The sequence below is a fragment of the Poromitra crassiceps genome (assembly GCF_964638095.1).
Source record: "Poromitra crassiceps genome assembly, chromosome: 16".
Lineage (NCBI taxonomy): Eukaryota > Metazoa > Chordata > Actinopteri > Beryciformes > Melamphaidae > Poromitra > Poromitra crassiceps.
Genome location: NC_139645.1, coordinates 19,951,325 through 19,971,494, shown reverse-complemented (window position 1 = coordinate 19,971,494; position 20,170 = coordinate 19,951,325). Strand labels below are relative to the sequence as shown.

The following is a 20,170-nucleotide window of genomic DNA, read 5'->3' as shown; positions in this document are numbered from 1 at the left end:
ATGTGTCCATGTAGGTACAGTAGAGCCACACTATTTCACCTGTCTCATTGTGATTGACATTAAATATCACTATATGATCATGATATCTGTCCATGTAGGTACAGTAGAGCCACACTATCTCACCAGATACGACGGTCAGGTGATAAAAAGTTATCGCTGTTTTATTTCAAACATAGTTGTGTATAAAATTCTAAAAGGCTGAACTTGTGGGTGGGGGAGGGCACTTTTTTTTTTTTACATGTGCGGGGGGGGGGGGGGGGCGGGGGTCGGCAGAAAGAAAATAATATCAATGTCAGAGAGGGCAGTTGAGTTTTTTTTATGATATATCATATTTTACCCCACATAAATATCAGACAGTCCCGTGCTAGAACTAATGATATGTATCAAACATTTGTGTTTCCAGAGGTCAGCACCACAGGCAGAGAGCAGAGTCTCCAGTACCCAGCTGTCTGTCTATGAAGAGTGACCAGTCTAAAGCTGATTTTATAGACTTCAGTAATGAACCTGGACCTTCAGACATAAGGTAAGAGGACTGTTATACTGGGAGCCTACCTGATCAAACTTGAGTAATATTGATGAAGGAAAAATGTTGTGAAGTTGTGAAAAAAGTTGTGATCAGCAGTAGGCAGATTATTCACTGAATCCATATGAAACAGAGTTATTAGAGAAATCACATTGAGGGCTTCACAGTAATGTTTTTTTCATGCACATACACGGTTACGTTGTGGCTCGTTTCAAAGCTTATACCACGGTGGTTATACCACATGACCAAATGATGATGTAATGATATGAATATGAAAACATTACTGGTGACGGTCACACCTGCACATACAACATGTCTTTCTGTGCATATAGGTCTTTGAAGAATATCCTTCTCATAATGTTGTGTAGGTTAAATCAGGCTTGCAGTCACGTAATGGAGGAGCCACAGTGAAGAAAAGCTTCAACTAGGGGTGCACCGATCGATCGGCACGCAATCTGTATCGGCCGATTTGGACCTCAAATATGTGATCTGCTGTTTCCGATATTCCTTTATTGTCGCCGATCGCATAGCCGATCATGCTGCACGTGAGAAACATGAGGCAGCCCATTTTCATGTCTTCAATGTCCATCGTTTAACTTTCATATTGTGCTCTAACGTTTATATCATTGTGTTGCAAAGCACACGCGTTGCTTTCGTCAGCCGTACAATATAAGCCAGCAGCTAAATTGAATGATTGTATATAAGCAGCACTGGACTAAGCCGCAGGTGTTTTAATGTTTAAAACTGGTCAGGAGGAGGCGTAGCGCCTGCCTGTAACAGAGATCTCCGTGTCTTATCAGCGGAGACCGTTTTGAGTCCGATGAACAAATCAATCAAACACACTTCACTACGTCCAAGGCTACAAGATTTGTTTCATTCCATTGAATTTGGCAGCGCGGACGAAACATGGGTGGAACGAAACATGCAAATTACATGTTTTGCATCCTCATCGTCGTAACACAGCCAGTTCTCCATCTTTTGAAGCATGATGTTAGATTACAATGAGCTAGTTGTGTGGCTTAGCCTTCCAAAATGTTGCCGTTAAGTTTTTAGAATGTAATACATAGAATTGGGAACGTTACATTCAATTTCATTCAGACTGTGTTTCTGGCTCAATCGCCGACATTTTTACCCCGGAGCGAGGGAGGGTGAGAGGAGGGAGGGTGTTTTACAGTAGTGGCTGATAGAGCGTAGTGGCACAGTGCTCCAAGCAGGTCGCGAGGCACATTTTTTGTCCACACACCACACCAGACTGTCAAGACACCCCTTGCGTCTTTGAATCACACACATCAGCTGGTGATGAGCAGACTCAGCAGAGAGAAGTTACCTCCAGTCCTCCCGCCTACCGAGGCATTTGCATGCTGTTAAGTCCGTGTTTGATCCATATTTGCGTGTATCCTCCTAACGTTAATAGCTCCGGTTAGCTTTAGCCGCTTTAGCTTAATCGATAAAATAGTTAACTTGGGTCGAAGTTATTTTTCTTGTGTAACAGGGAAATCCCGGAAAATTGAGTATTTTTGTTGAGTGAACTGAACTGCATTGAACTGGTAACATGGAAATCCCGAAGTGGAATGAGTTTTGTTCTTTTATAAACTGAACTGAGGGAACTGGACTGAACTACTAGCCATTTAGTTCAACACAGTCTTGTGCTCCAATTATCTCACACACAAAAAATCATGTTGGCGGTTTCCTTTAGCCTACAAAATATAAAATATTGATGTAGAAAAAAAAGAAAATGTGCTGCACTTTCAATTTGATGCATGAAATGTAGGCCTATATGTAAAATGGAAACTGTTCTATAATAGACTGCTATAGCTGCTTACAAAATAAATAAATAAATATATATATCGGTGATCGGTAATCGGTAATCGGTGATCGGTCGATGATCGGTTGGGCAGATATTTCTCATAGGTGATCGGCAATCGGTGATCGGTGGCAAAAAACGTGATCGGTGCACCCCTAGCTTCAACTATCAATCAATATCATCAGCTATAGCCTATTTCACCTGTCTCATTGTGATTTACATTAAATATCACTATATGATCATGATATGTGTCCATGTAGGTACAGTAGAGCCACACTATTTCACCTGTCTCATTGTGATTTACATTAAATATCACTATATGATCATGATATGTGTCCATGTAGGTACAGTAGAGCCACACTATTTCACCTGTCTCATTGTGATTGACATTAAATATCACTATATGATCATGATATGTGTCCATGTAGGTACAGTAGAGCCACACTATTTCACCTGTTTGACATTAAATATCACTATATGATCATGATATGTGTCCATGTAGGTACAGTAGAGCCACACTATTTCACCTGTTTGACATTAAATATCACTATATGATCATGATATGTGTCCATGTAGGTACAGTAGAGCCACACTATCTCACCTGTCTCATTGTGATTGACATTAAATATCACTATATGATCATGATATGTGTCCATGTAGGTACAGTAGAGCCACACTATCTCACCTGTCTCATTGTGATTGACATTAAATATCACTATATGATCATGATATATGTCCATGTAGGTACAGTAGAGCCACACTATTTCACCTGTCTCATTGTGATTGACATTAAATATCACTATATGATCATGATATATGTCCATGTAGGTACAGTAGAGCCACACTATTTCACCTGTCTCATTGTGATTGACATTAAATATCACTATATGATCCATGATATCTGTCCATGTTGGTACAGTAGAGCCACACTATTTCACCTGTTTGACATTAAATATCACTATATGATCCATGATATCTGTCCATGTAGGTACAGTAGAGCCACACTATTTCACCTGTTTGACATTAAATATCACTATATGATCATGATATATGTCCATGTAGGTACAGTAGAGCCACACTATTTCACCTGTCTCATTGTGATTGACATTAAATATCACTATATGATCCATGATATCTGTCCATGTTGGTACAGTAGAGCCACACTATTTCACCTGTTTGACATTAAATATCACTATATGATCCATGATATCTGTCCATGTAGGTACAGTAGAGCCACACTATTTCACCTGTTTGACATTAAATATTACTATATGATCATGATATATGTCCATGTAGGTACAGTAGAGCCACACTATTTCACCTGTCTCATTGTGATTGACATTAAATATCACTATATGATCATGATATGTGTCCATGTAGGTACAGTAGAGCCACACTATTTCACCTGTTTGACATTAAATATCACTATATGATCCATGATATCTGTCCATGCAGGTACAGTAGAGCCACACTATTTCACCTGTTTGACATTAAATATCACTAAATGATCATGATATATGTCCATGTAGGTACAGTAGAGCCACACTATTTCACCTGTCTCATTGTGATTGACATTAAATATCACTATATGATCATGATATGTGTCCATGTAGGTACAGTAGAGCCACACTATTTCACCTGTCTCATTGTGATTGACATTAAATATCACTATATGATCATGATATGTGTCCATGTAGGTACAGTAGAGCCACACTATTTCACCTGTCTCATTGTGATTGACATTAAATATCACTATATGATCATGATATGTGTCCATGTAGTTACAGTAGAGCCACACTATTTCACCTGTTTGACATTAAATATCACTATATGATCATGATATGTGTCCATGTAGTTACAGTAGAGCCACACTATTTCACCTGTTTGACATTAAATATCACTATATGATCATGATTTGTGTCCATGTAGGTACAGTAGAGCCACACTATTTCACCTGTCTCATTGTGATTGACATTAAATATCACTATATGATCATGATATGTGTCCATGTAGGTACAGTAGAGCCACACTATTTCACCTGTCTCATTGTGATTGACATTAAATGACACTATATGATCATGATATGTGTCCATGTAGGTACAGTAGAGCCACACTATTTCACCTGTCTCATTGTGATTGACATTAAATATCACTATATGATCATGATATGTGTCCATGTAGGTACAGTAGAGCCACACTATTTCACCTGTCTCATTGTGATTGACATTAAATGACACTATATGATCATGATATGTGTCCATGTAGGTACAGTAGAGCCACACTATTTCACCTGTCTCATTGTGATTGACATTAAATATCACTATATGATCATGATATGTGTCCATGTAGGTACAGTAGAGCCACACTATTTCACCTGTCTCATTGTGATGTACATTAAATATCACTATATGATCATGATATGTGTCCATGTAGGTACAGTAGAGCCACACTATTTCACCTGTCTCATTGTGATGTACATTAAATATCACTATATGATCATGATATGTGTCCATGTAGGTACAGTAGAGCCACACTATTTCACCTGTCTCATTGTGATGTACATTAAATATCACTATATGATCATGATATGTGTCCATGTAGGTACAGTAGAGCCACCACATGTCTCATTAAATCATAATTATAACAGGAACCAAATCAATATCTGCAGTGCATACTTAGGCTATTTTCTATAACAACTCAAATCACATGAAACGTTGCTGCTGTTGTTGCACATAGGAGGAATACAATTTAAATTCAATAGCTGCACCATCTCACCAGATACGACAGTTGGGTGTTAAAAAGTTAATATTGCTGTTTTTTTTCTAACAAACTAAGTTGTGTATAAAATGATAAAAGGCTGAACTTGTGGGTGATCAGTGGAGGGCAGATCAGTTTTTTACAAGTGCAGGGAGGGGAGGACAGAGAGAAAATACTGGGAGGCCAGTCGATTTTTTTGAATGATATATCATATTTTACCCCACTCCACTCCATGTAAATATCAGACAGTCCCGTAAAATAACTAATAATGATATGTATCAAACATTTGTGTTTCCAGAGGTCAGCACCACAGACAGAGAGCAGAGTCTCCAGTACCCAGCTGTCTGTCTATGAAGAGTGACTGGTCTAAAGATGATTTTCTAAACTTCAGTAATGAACCCGGACCTCCAGACAAAAGGTAAGAGGACTGTTATACTGTAAGCCTACTTGATGGAATATCATTAACTGAAGATGAAGACAAAATACTCCTCTGTCAGTTACTTTTGTTAACTGTTACGTTACACACTATGAGAGGATTGTATTGTTGAAGCAAAACTTGGGAAGATATCCAGGAAAAACCCTGGAAAGAGGAAAAAACTCTTTTTGCAGCCAAACACCTGAGGCATTTTCAGAAAATAGTTCTCGTCATCCAATCGTCAACATTCTCAAAATCGCACGTATCTTCAATTTTCAAAAGTTGTTGATACAGCATCACAGCATTAAGTGGTCAAGCTCATGAGGTCTACAGGTTTTGTTTTGGGGAGATTTATTAATTTAGTCACAATGTTTCTTATCCTGATAGAATTGGCCTTTAATGTGTTTATCATTTATGGACAGTGAATTGAAGCATTGGAACAAACCCTCACCTGTTGTTTTCTACATTTCTATGTGGAGAGGCCTTTTTCAGCAGAACTGTGGCGCCCTCTAGTGGGAGGCATGGGGAGATGCTCTGACCTGCCAGTGTGCATGCACCTGTGCCTAATGATATGAATATGAAAACATTACTGGTGACGGGCGCACCTGCACATACAACATGCCTTTCTGTGCATATAGGTCTTTGAAGAATATTGTTCTCATAATGTTGTGTAGGTTAAATCAGGCATGCAGTCACGTAATGGAGGAGCCACAGTGAAGAAAAGCTTCAACTATCAATCAATATCATCAGCTATAGCCTATTTCACCTGTCTCATTGTGATTTACATTAAATATCACTATATGATCATGATATCTGTCCATGTAGGTACAGTAGAGCCACACTATTTCACCTGTTTGACATTAAATATCACTATATGATCATGATATCTGTCCATGTAGGTACAGTAGAGCCACACTATTTCACCTGTTTGACATTAAATGACACTATATGATCCATGATATGTGTCCATGTAGGTACAGTAGAGCCACACTATTTCACCTGTCTCATTGTGATTGACATTAAATATCACTATATGATCATGATATGTGTCCATGTAGGTACAGTAGAGCCACACTATTTCACCTGTTTGACATTAAATGACACTATATGATCCATGATATGTGTCCATGTAGGTACAGTAGAGCCACACTATCTCACCTGTCTCATTGTGATTGACATTAAATATCACTATATGATCATGATAACTGTCCATGTAGGTACAGTAGAGCCACACTATCTCACCTGTTTGTCTTTAAATATCACTATATGATCATGATATCTGTCCATGTAGGTACGGTAGAGCCACACTATTTCACCTGTCTCATTGTGATTTACATTAAATATCACTATATGATCATGATATCTGTCCATGTAGGTACAGTAGAGCCACACTATTTCACCTGTCTCATTGTGATTAACATTAAATATCACTATATGATCATGATATGTGTCCATGTAGGTACAGTAGAGCCACACTATCTCACCTGTCTCATTGTGATTGACATTAAATATCACTATATGATCATGATATCTGTCCATGTAGGTACAGTAGAGCCACACTATTTCACCTGTCTCATTGTGATTGACATTAAATATCACTATATGATCATGATATCTGTCCATGTAGGTACAGTAGAGCCACACTATTTCACCTGTCTCATTGTGATTGACATTAAATATCACAATATGATCATGATATGTGTCCATGTAGGTACAGTAGAGCCACACTATTTCACCTGTTTGACATTAAATATCACTATATGATCATGATATGTGTCCATGTAGGTACAGTAGAGCCACACTATTTCACCTGTTTGACATTAAATATCACTATATGATCCATGATATGTGTCCATGTAGGTACAGTAGAGCCACACTATTTCACCTGTTTGACATTAAATATCACTATATGATCCATGATATGTGTCCATGTAGGTACAGTAGAGCCACACTATTTCACCTGTTTGACATTAAATATCACTATATGATCATGATATGTGTCCATGTAGGTACAGTAGAGCCACACTATTTCACCTGTTTGACATTAAATATCACTATATGATCATGATATGTGTCCATGTAGGTACAGTAGAGCCACACTATTTCACCTGTCTCATTGTGATTTACATTAAATATCACTATATGATCATGATATGTGTCCATGTAGGTACAGTAGAGCCACACTATTTCACCTGTTTGACATTAAATATCACTATATGATCATGATATGTGTCCATGTAGGTACAGTAGAGCCACACTATTTCACCTGTCTCATTGTGATTTACATTAAATATCACTATATGATCATGATATGTGTCCATGTAGGTACAGTAGAGCCACACTATTTCACCTGTCTTATTGTGACTGACATTAAATATCACTATAATCATGATATCTGTCCATGTAGGTACAGTAGAGCCACCACATGTCTCATAAATCATAATTATAACAGGAACCAAATCAATATCTGCTGTGCATACTTAGGCTATTTTCTATAACAACTCAAATCACATAAAACGTTGCTGCTGTTGTTGCACATAGGAAGAATACAATTTCAGTCCACTGGCTGCACCATCTCACCAGATAGGACAGTTGGGGTGTTAAAAAGTTAATATTGCTGTTTTATTTCAAACAAACTAAGTTGTGTATAAAATGATAAAAGGCTGAACTTGTGGGTGATCAGTGGAGGGCGGATCTGTTTTTTACAGGTGCAGGGAGGGGAGGGCAGAGAGAAAATACTGGGAGGCCAGTAGATTGTTTTGAATGATATATCGTATTTTACCCCACTCCACTCCACGTAAATATCAGACAGTCCCTTACTATAACTAATAATGATATGTATCAAACATTTGTGTTTCCAGAGGTCAGCACCACAGGCAGAGAGCAGAATATCCAGTACCCAGCTGTATGTCTATGAAGACTGACTGGTCTAAAGATGAGTTTCTAAACTTCAGTAATGAACCCGGACCTCCAGACACAAGGTAAGAGGACTGTTATACTGTAAGCCTACTTGATGGAATATCATTAACTGAAGATGAAGACAAAATACTCCTCTGTCAGTTACTTTTCTTAACTGTTACGTTACACACTATGAGAGGATTGTATTGTTGAAGCAAAACTTGGGAAGATATCCAGGAAAAACCCTGGAAAGAGGAAAAAACTCTTTTTGCAGCCAAACACCTGAGGCATTTTCAGAAAATAGTTATCGTCATCCAATCGTCAACATTCTCAAAATCGCACGTATCTTCAATTTTCAAAAGTTGTTGATACAGCATCACAGCATTAAGTGGTCAAGCTCATGAGGTCTACAGGTTTTGTTTTGGGGAGATTTATTAATTTAGTCACAATGTTTCTTATCCTGATAGAATTGGCCTTTAATGTGTTTATCATTTATGGACAGTGAATTGAAGCATTGGAACAAACCCTCACCTGTTGTTTTCTACATTTCTATGTGGAGAGGCCTTTTTCAGCAGAACTGTGGCGCCCTCTAGTGGGAGGCATGGGGAGATGCTCTGACCTGCCAGTGTGCATGCACCTGTGCCTAATGATATGAATATGAAAACATTACTGGTGACGGGCGCACCTGCACATACAACATGCCTTTCTGTGCATATAGGTCTTTGAAGAATATTGTTCTCATAATGTTGTGTAGGTTAAATCAGGCTTGCAGTCACGTAATGGAGGAGCCACAGTGAAGAAAAGCTTCAACTATCAATCAATATCATCAGCTATAGCCTATTTCACCTGTCTCATTGTGATTTACATTAAATATCACTATATGATCATGATATGTGTCCATGTAGGTACAGTAGAGCCACACTATTTCACCTGTTTGACATTAAATGACACTATATGATCCATGATATGTGTCCATGTAGGTACAGTAGAGCCACACTATTTCACCTGTTTGACATTAAATGACACTATATGATCCATGATATGTGTCCATGTAGGTACAGTAGAGCCACACTATTTCACCTGTCTCATTGTGATTGACATTAAATATCACTATATGATCATGATATGTGTCCATGTAGGTACAGTAGAGCCACACTATCTCACCTGTCTCATTGTGATTGACATTAAATATCACTATATGATCATGATAACTGTCCATGTAGGTACAGTAGAGCCACACTATCTCACCTGTTTGTCTTTAAATATCACTATATGATCATGATATCTGTCCATGTAGGTACGGTAGAGCCACACTAGTTCACCTGTCTCATTGTGATTTACATTAAATATCACTATATGATCATGATATCTGTCCATGTAGGTACAGTAGAGCCACACTATTTCACCTGTCTCATTGTGATTAACATTAAATATCACTATATGATCATGATATGTGTCCATGTAGGTACAGTAGAGCCACACTATCTCACCTGTCTCATTGTGATTGACATTAAATATCACTATATGATCATGATATCTGTCCATGTAGGTACAGTAGAGCCACACTATTTCACCTGTCTCATTGTGATTGACATTAAATATCACTATATGATCATGATATCTGTCCATGTAGGTACAGTAGAGCCACACTATTTCACCTGTCTCATTGTGATTGACATTAAATATCACAATATGATCATGATATGTGTCCATGTAGGTACAGTAGAGCCACACTATTTCACCTGTTTGACATTAAATATCACTATATGATCCATGATATGTGTCCATGTAGGTACAGTAGAGCCACACTATTTCACCTGTTTGACATTAAATATCACTATATGATCCATGATATGTGTCCATGTAGGTACAGTAGAGCCACACTATTTCACCTGTTTGACATTAAATATCACTATATGATCATGATATGTGTCCATGTAGGTACAGTAGAGCCACACTATTTCACCTGTTTGACATTAAATATCACTATATGATCATGATATGTGTCCATGTAGGTACAGTAGAGCCACACTATTTCACCTGTCTCATTGTGATTTACATTAAATATCACTATATGATCATGATATGTGTCCATGTAGGTACAGTAGAGCCACACTATTTCACCTGTTTGACATTAAATATCACTATATGATCATGATATGTGTCCATGTAGGTACAGTAGAGCCACACTATTTCACCTGTCTCATTGTGATTTACATTAAATATCACTATATGATCATGATATGTGTCCATGTAGGTACAGTAGAGCCACACTATTTCACCTGTCTTATTGTGACTGACATTAAATATCACTATAATCATGATATCTGTCCATGTAGGTACAGTAGAGCCACCACATGTCTCATAAATCATAATTATAACAGGAACCAAATCAATATCTGCTGTGCATACTTAGGCTATTTTCTATAACAACTCAAATCACATAAAACGTTGCTGCTGTTGTTGCACATAGGAAGAATACAATTTCAGTCCACTGGCTGCACCATCTCACCAGATAGGACAGTTGGGGTGTTAAAAAGTTAATATTGCTGTTTTATTTCAAACAAACTAAGTTGTGTATAAAATGATAAAAGGCTGAACTTGTGGGTGATCAGTGGAGGGTGGATCTGTTTTTTACAGGTGCAGGGAGGGGAGGGCAGAGAGAAAATACTGGGAGGCCAGTAGATTGTTTTGAATGATATATCATATTTTACCCCACTCCACTCCACGTAAATATCAGACAGTCCCTTACTATAACTAATAATGATATGTATCAAACATTTGTGTTTCCAGAGGTCAGCACCACAGGCAGAGAGCAGAATATCCAGTACCCAGCTGTATGTCTATGAAGACTGACTGGTCTAAAAATGAGTTTCTAAACTTCAGTAATGAACCTGGACCTCCAGACACAAGGTAAGAGGCCTGTTATACTGTAAGCCTACTTGATGGAATATCATTAACTGAGGATGAAGACAAAATACTCTGTCAGTTACTTTTGTTAACTGTTACGTTACACACTATGAGAGGATTGTATTGTTGAAGCAAAACTTGGGAAGATATCCAGGAAAAACCCTGGAAAGAGGAAAAAACTCTTTTTGCAGCCAAACACCTGAGGCATTTTCAGAAAATAGTTATCGTCATCCAATCGTCAACATTCTGCTCACTGCTCACTGCTCTGCAACACAGCTGTTCAAACAAAATGGATCTCCATCTGGATTATATTAGAAGCTACAAATGTTTTTTCAGCTAAATATTTTACAAGTAGAAAGAGGAAGACCGCACACGTCTGTGCACGTGTGTGCGGTCCAATTATTTCTCAATGTCTTCTGTATTTAAACAGTGTAGTGTTGAATGAAAGTCCAATGTTTTGACTTGCGTCTTCATCAGGGGACAAACAAGAATAATGGTAGCAAATAATATTTAAACATTCTCTCCAACAATACAGAGCATCCTATTGGATAATCACATCAATTACAATCAAGTTATGACCTGTGTCTATCTTGGCTTGCTTGTTCTGGCACCCTCTTCTGGTTACATTAAATTCTGTCACTCCCACCTGAAAAACAAATAGAAAATCAGGCACTAAAATAGTTTTCATGTTTTGGCACCAGCTTCAAGCTACATTGAATTAAATCACTCCACAGAGAAAAACAAAGAATAAGGGTACTAATACAGTTTCCAATAAATGATATGCACATGTACATCATAATATTTACCTCAATTTATGAGGAAATGTCTCAAATCTAGCTCTTCGTATGTCCATGTGGTTCAAGCAAAATACTTTACAACGTGCATGTTAGAATCTACACAATTCACACCTGTGTTCTAAATTTTAATTTACAATACACTTCTGAATGAATATAATAGAAGTTGTAAACTTTATTAACACATTAAGTGCCAGAGACGACCTAACTCGTCTTACATAATCCAGCGCTTAAGTGCCAAGGACGACCTAACTCGTCTTACATGTTTTTTTGACGGTGGGACATCAATCAACCCCTTTTACATCTTCGAGATAACTATAGGAGCAAGAGCATGTGTGTAATCTATTTTACCGACCACTAAGTGGCGACAGATACAGAGAGAAGCCACAGCCACGGGACCCGTACACCAAAAGCAGCCGCCTCCCGCGGAAATGGCTTGGCGATTTTACAGTCAGGAGCCCGGAGACACACACACAGAACGGACAGAGATCCCCTCCCCCCCAGAGCCGCGGAGCAACGCGCGAACACACACACACACACACACACACACACACACACACACACACACACACACACACACACACACCGCGGGAGCAAGCCATTCAAGGAAATGGCTTGGCGATTTTACAGTAATCCATTTCAGACTCGTCCCCGCACGCAGGCAAGCAGGCAGGCAGGCACGCAGACAGACAGGCAGGCAGCACAACGCGCTTCTGACACGCCCGCTGTTAGGAGGAAGGAGGAGAAGACACACGGAGGGAGGAGTTTGAATGAGAGGGGTGTTTCCTGTTGTTATGGAGGAAATTACTGTTCAAAACTATTGTTTAGAATGTCTGACGGTCTTACTGATGCCAAAAATGAATGGTTAAAGTGACTGTTTCACAAAAAGCCATTTATCTCTGAATAAATTTCCAGACGCTGAAACCATGCTGTACTCAACGGCTAATATCTACATAACTACTAACTCTGCAAACTAACTCTTTTAGACAGAGAAAGCACACATTCTATTAGTTATTTTTAGATGATTGGTGTTCATGAATTCTTAACAGAAAAGAATCCTCGGCTGTTCTAAAATGAGCCAGAATCGTCAAAAACACCCCTGGCACAACTTACCTACAGGAATGAAAACATGGCTGGCATTCAATGTGTTAACAATATTTCACGTGTTTGTCTTGGATCTATTTTTCTAATGCAACTTTGGAGAATAAAATATTTCTAGAAACTAAAATCCAACAAAGTAAACTTCCACTGTGGTTCGGAGTACAGAAAACCAGCTGTAGTTGTGATTGCACCTTTAGTCCCGCCCTCCTCCACCTTGAAAGCCACAACAGATGACTGCTGGCCACACACATAAGACACGCCCACAGGAAATGTTTTAAACACCAAAACATCCAAACATTGTGGAAAAGCCAATTTCAGTCAAACAGGAGAGTTTGACATGTAAACACAGACAGTGATTGATACTGTAGATGTCATGTAGTGAAACTCTACTGTCGTATCTTCTTTTTATTGTCAGACACACTAACTGCTGTGATCAATCTCTGTGTCCTGCTAACACTATCTGTAGTTAGAGGTTATCAAGAATGGTACTTATTTATTTACTAATGACTGACAGACACTGTCTGTGTTCTGTAACAAATGTCATCAGTGTTGATGTAATAGGACTGTGTGTTGTTTGTATTGAGCTGAACATTCATTCATGATAATTATGGAACAAACCAGAAAAACGGTTACAATGTTGCATTCATCCATGATCACCACAGTGACATTATTCATGATGGGTATGCAATGTTGACTCCACTGATTAAACTACAACTATGACAACAGATAAATGTGAAAATAAACTTTACATGTGATGGCAGCACGATGCTGTCTGAGCATCTATAAAGATAGTATGGGCAAAATCTTCAGTAGTTTTACAATTTGAACAAGAGTTAGTTCAAACTTTTGTTCCAATTATAATTTTTTAGTTAGATCTTCATCTGATCAGTCATAATAAATTGCCTTCATCCCCACAGAAAGAGGAAGAGGAGTCTAGGTGTTGTGAAGCAGCAGCTGTCCTGCTGTGCATTGTGTCATTGGGTTCTGAGGGATCCAGTCTCTACCAGCTGTGGACACATGTTCTGCAGACAGTGCATCACCTCACACTGGGCCCAGTCCAGTTCATCAGGAGACTCCACCTGTCCCCAGTGTAGAAAAAGGTCCAGAACAAGATCTGGACTGCAGACACACAGTCAAACCTGCATTGCACAATGTAAGACTGGGGTTATGTCTACTGTTGTCACCATTTCTAAAACCAGGAAACAACAGCATATCTGTTAAATACTAAGTTTATTATTTCTTCTCTTCCAGTGGACAGCAGCTTGCAGGAGGTTTTAGACGAGCATAAGAGCATTCTGATAATAAGATGTGAATTTGTGACAGAAGGAACAGCTGAAGCAGGAATTGGAACTCCCCTCAATAGGATCTACACTGCACTCTACATCACAGTGGGACAGAGTGAAGAGGTTAATACCCAACATGAGGTGTGGCAGCTGGAGACAGCATCCAAGATGGAGACTCTCCATGACACTCAGATCAAGTGCCATGACATCTTTAAACCCTTACCTGACCAAGAGACACACATCAGAGTAGTTCTGACAAATGGTGTTGCTGGAATTGGAAAAACCTTCTCAGTGAAGAAGTTCACTCTGGACTGGGCAGAGGGCTTGGAAAATCAAGACGTCACTCTTGTGATTCTGCTTTCATTCCGGGAGCTGAACTTGATCAGACAGGAGCGGTACAGTCTTCTCATGCTGCTCCATGTTTTCCATCCAACCTTACAGAGGGTCACAGCAGAGAAGCTCTCTGTCTGTAAAGTTGTGTTCATCTTTGATGGCCTGGATGAAAGCAGACTTCCATTGGATTTCCACAACAATGAGGTGGTGTCTGATGTCACACAGGTATCATCAGTAGATGTGCTGTTGACAAACCTCATCAAAGGGAATCTGCTTCCCTTGGCTCTCCTCTGGATAACTTCTAGACCTGCAGCAGCCAATCAGATCCCCCCTACATGTGTTGACAGGGTGACAGAGGTACGAGGGTTCACTGACCCCCAGAAGGAGGAGTACTTCAGGAGGAGATCCACTGATGAGGGGCTGGCCACCAGAATCATCTCACACATCAAGGCATCCAGGACCCTCCACATCATGTGCCACATCCCAGTCTTCTGTTGGATCACTGGTACAGTTCTGGAGCACATGTTGACTACAGACCAGAGAGGAGAGCTGCCCAAGACCCTGACTAAGATGTACTCACACTTCCTGCTGGTTCAGACAGAGAGGAAGAAGCAGAAGTATGATGAGAGCCATGATATGATTCAACAGCAGCTGATGGAGACAGACAGGGACGTTCTTCTGAAGCTGGGGAAGCTGGCGTTTGATCATCTGCAGACAGGCAACCTCCTGTTCTACCAAGAAGAGCTGGAGGAGTGTGGTCTTGATGTCAGTGAGGCCTTGGTGTTCTCAGGAGTGTGCACAGAGATCTTCAAAAGAGAGTGTGTGCTCTTCCAGAAGACGGTCTACTGCTTTGTTCATCTGAGCATCCAGGAGTTTCTCGCTGCAGTCTACATGTTCCACTGTTACACAAACAGGGCAGAGAATGTACTGAGCACATTCCTGGGAGAAGACTGGGGTAAATGTGATCAATCCCTGGATGTCTTCCTGAAGAAAGTCTTGGTCAAAGCCCTGAAGAGTAAAAATGGCCACTTGGACCTTTTTGTCCGCTTCCTTCATGGGCTCTCACTGGAGTCCACCCAGAGTCTCTTAGGAGGTCTGCTGGGTCAGACAGAGAGCAGTCCCGACAGCATTCAGAGAGCCATCAGCCACCTGAAGAAGACCAATAATTCCAATATATCTCCTGACAGAAGCATCAACATCTTCCACTGTTTGATGGAGATGAACCACCACTCAGTACAACAGGAGATGCAAAAGTTCCTGGAGTCAAAGAACAAGTCAAAGAAGAAACTCTCTATGGTCCACTGTTCAGCTCTGGCCTACATGCTGCAGATGTCAGAGGAGGTTCTGGATGTGTTCGACCCGAACGCGTACAACACATCAAAGGAGGGACGAAGCAGACTGATCCCAGCTGTGAGGAACTGCAGAGAGGCTCGGTTAGTCCAGATGTAGGGCCCTATCTTAGCAAAAGCGCTAATTTATCGTTTGCGCTTGTTTAACGCTGCGTGCAATGCAAATTGGGGCCGTGGACAAGCGCATGCCTGTTATAATTGTACTGGACATATAGTGCCACATGCCAAACTAGGTGTTTCAGCGCAAAAATGTGGGGATTACTTTGCGCTAAGAGCTTTTAAAAGCACCTCTTACACATTAAATACCCCGTTGCGCTTGAGTGCATCTCCGTGCAGCGCAGTGCAGAGTAAAATTATTTTTGGATATGTCATTAGGCACAGCCTTGCCTCGCCAGGACATCAAATTCTGCTGCTAAAATTGGGTATTAGCAGATAATTCAGTGAGGCAATCAACTAACTCACTGAGAAACTTTTATCACATCGCCAAGATGGAAATTAATTGAGAAAACCTGTTGGACACTGGACATAGGCTATTAACCTTCATAACCCGGAGGGTTGTTGGCACTACAGACAATCTGTCAATAAGCTCTCTCCATCTCTCTCTGTCCTCGGCACGAGTGAGTCCACTCTATTATGCATGGAGAGAATTACAGCATATTGCATGCCTCGCGCAAACAGCGATTGCGAGACGGGAATCCGATTGGTTTTATTAATGTAACGCCCAGGCATTGCCTGGCCACACCCGTGAATAATTCTGGTACTTAACACGTTCACTGCCATTGACGAGTCAACTCGTCAAGCAGAAACCAACGGTTGACTGCCAATGACGAGTCAACTCGTCAAAAAAAAAAAAAAAAAAAATTTGACGGTGGGACGTGGATCCAAGCTCCCTACGTCTCCTATAAAAATATGGGAGCCACTGAACGTGTACAACCCATTCCACCGACCCACTAAGTGGCGACAGTGCTCTCCAGACTAGAAAAAGCAGAGCCAAAACTGCAGGGGAACGCGCGAGGAAACCATTCTCATACTGTAAAATGGATTGGCGAAAACGCTTTCGCTTTCGCGCTGGGAGCTGGCGGTGGGGGATTGCAAATTTGCATAATAGATTATGGGTGCAACACACTTTGAAACACCGGCAGAAAGCCCACAATCGCACGCAGCTTCATTCCAGCTGAGCTCACAACCGAAACGAACGAGCCCCATGCAGACTCGCCCAAAGAGCGGCCGCCAGCAGCCAGGCAGCACAGACAGGCAGAGCCTCGCTTGTACCGCTGCAGCCACGGAGGGAGGAGAACACACACGGAGGGAGGAGTTTGAAGGAGAGGGGGGTTTCCTGCTGCTATGGAGGACATTACTGTTCAAAACTATTGTATGTCTGACGTCATACGCCAAAAATAAATGGTTAAAATGAGTGTTCTATCGAATTTCACAAAAAGCCATTTATCTCAGCTTAAATTTTCAGACGCTGAAACCATGCTGTATTCAACTGCTAATGTCTACATAACTACTAACTCCACAAACTAACTATTTTAGACAGAGAAAGCACACATTCTATTAGTTCTTTTGAGATATTTTGTGTTCACAAAATCCTAACAGAAAATAATCCTCGGCTCTTGAAAGATGAGCCAGAATCCTCAAAAAAACGCCTTGGCAGAAGCTACCTACAGTAAAAAAAAAAACTGCTGGCAGTGAATGTGTTAAGACCGCCCAAATCCTGTTTGCTCAGGCATTTTGGGGGCGCAGATGATTTTGGCACAGCTCTAATTTGCGCCTGCGGCACGTGCCGTGAACGTTTCCGCATCCCCGCTGAGAATTGCATCCCCAACATATTTCGGGGCTGTTTTAACTTAGAAATCAGGGAGGTCACGTCTACCCAATTATATCACTTTTAAACAGTTACATTTCTTTATAAATCATTACAATTATGCTCCCGTGAGGTGGGGATGCGTTTAGCTGCTGCCGAGTGGGGCTGCAAAACTCGGCATAACACCTGGACAAAATGTGCAAGGCAGACCGCTATCTTCCCTGCCTTAAGGCACGCGCAAACAGGTGCGCAAGCGCAAATGGGGGATATCGCCTGTACCAAGATAGGGCCCGTAGTCTCTTAAAACGGACACAATTTGCAAATGCTCCCACCTGTCCTGTAATTGGGATTCTACCTATCTCCGTCTCATTACATTGTGATCTTCAAGGCATAAAGATTACACAACACCACCTAGCCGTCTTTACTTCTTGCAGGAGGAAAGTTGGTCAAAACACAAAGGGAAACTTGGGTTAAAATAATGAGATCTGATTGGGCTAATCAGGCCATCAGGCGGGACCATCAGAGTCCAATAGTTCCCAACGGATATAAGGCGGGTACATCCGCTGAAGGCGGACATATATAGGCATGGGTCGGTGTAAATTATTTATTTATGTTAAAGGTCACTTTGAATGATTTTAACAAATAATAATGTAGAAAACAAAGACTTTAAAGGGGGACTAACCCCCCAGATATGTATCAGAACAGTGATTTGAAAATACCTATGGAAAAAACCAAGAAATGACATATGCTCTTGTCTATACTATACTCTTTGGCTGTGGTCAGCTCATGAATTTTCTCCGGAAATCGACGCCATGACAGTTTGCCCACCGCCTCGAAAATATCTTTATATTATAGCTGCTATATCTTTATAAATATCAACAACTAGCCAACGCTGGTGGCCTGTATGGAAACAGCGTTGCTCAAAATGGTTGAAAGTTATATCAATTTGGTAATTCAGTGGCGAACTAGAAATTTACCGTAATTATTTTTCTGCATGTATGTGTATGTGGCGTGTATCTATCGCTAAGAGCATAGTGACGCGAGGCTCGTTACCGCAACACACCGCACAATAGGACAAACCCCCCCCTCTGGGGTAACACAATGCGAGATTTCTCTACGTCATTCCCTCGTCCAACTTGCCATGAAGTCCCTTTTTAATTTTAGTTTGGGGGCTTTTCGTGATTCTTGTTAAAAGTCCTCTCAGCAGAGCTCAGCAGAGCTGTAGGCTGCGTTCTCCCACTCCCTCTTCCCTGGAAAAGTCACCAGGCACGCTGCTGACTTTGTGTGCTTTGCGCTGCTGGTGTGTGTGATTCTGGCATCGTCTGACGTAAATAGATCAATCAAATGTTTTCCAGTTATTCCTAGGCTGCAAACTTGTTTTAACATGCCAATCAGAGTGTTTTCTGACGAGAATAAAGTAACGTTAATGCTACGTTATGTCATCCCATGCGAAAGCCCCTGCCTCGGACATGAGAGAGAGGGTCAGAGCGCTGATGCTGCTGCTGCGCGCCCCCTTGGGGCTCGTGCATGTGCATGAGAGCAGACTCTCTCCTGCTTGACTGGCCGGGGAGAAAGTGCTTCCAAGTCGGACTGATAATATAAACAACATAATTTGACCTTATCCAGGTAAGATATTAATAAAGTAATGACACATTCAGCGGGAAACTAACTATAATTAAGACATGTGCCAACTTCGACGACGTTTGGTTCAGTATTTTAAGAGCAAACTGAAAAGTTGGTGTTTTGGAGATTTATAAAAGGTTGGGAATGATTACAGCAACACAATGCCATGTCCTTCCTTTTATGATTATAGTGGCGTTTATTGATAGTATTTTGTTACATAGGAGTTGGTAGGAAAATAACAGGCGATTGTAATAAATTAACAGGTGATTAACAGGTCAAGTGACATCATGGGAATAGGCTTGGAGTTGTGAGGAGCCGAAAGGGTACAGGGGGAGTAGGGGAGTAACTATCTTGAAATCCCATAGTCTTTGGTTCATGGTGATGTCACAACATATCAAATAACCCATTCATTTGAGGGCAAAAGAAAAGCAGTGTTCCACCCTTAGAGGGCGCTTATGCCAGGTATGCTGCTGAAAAATGATACAAATGGTAAAATGGCAACAGTTTGGTGTCAAATGTGGAAGTTTTGACCAGAATTCTTCACACATCACCCCCAAAGTCATATATATTGGT

General features: G+C 40.6%; 1 protein-coding gene across 2 annotated transcripts in view; it reads left to right on the top strand.

Moving 5' to 3' along the window:
* Window positions 1-20,170, top strand: part of LOC310791305 (uncharacterized protein) — a 69,386-nt gene that overhangs the window by 26,220 nt on the left and 22,996 nt on the right. For both annotated transcript variants that reach the window (XM_083652992.1, XM_083652993.1), the window contains exons 6-11: window positions 404-523; window positions 5,383-5,502; window positions 8,361-8,480; window positions 11,191-11,310; window positions 14,120-14,355; window positions 14,454-16,251. In XM_083652992.1, the coding sequence (XP_083509118.1) occupies window positions 404-523; window positions 5,383-5,502; window positions 8,361-8,480; window positions 11,191-11,310; window positions 14,120-14,355; window positions 14,454-16,251 (2,514 nt within the window). The remainder of the gene's footprint in view (window positions 1-403; window positions 524-5,382; window positions 5,503-8,360; window positions 8,481-11,190; window positions 11,311-14,119; window positions 14,356-14,453; window positions 16,252-20,170) is intronic.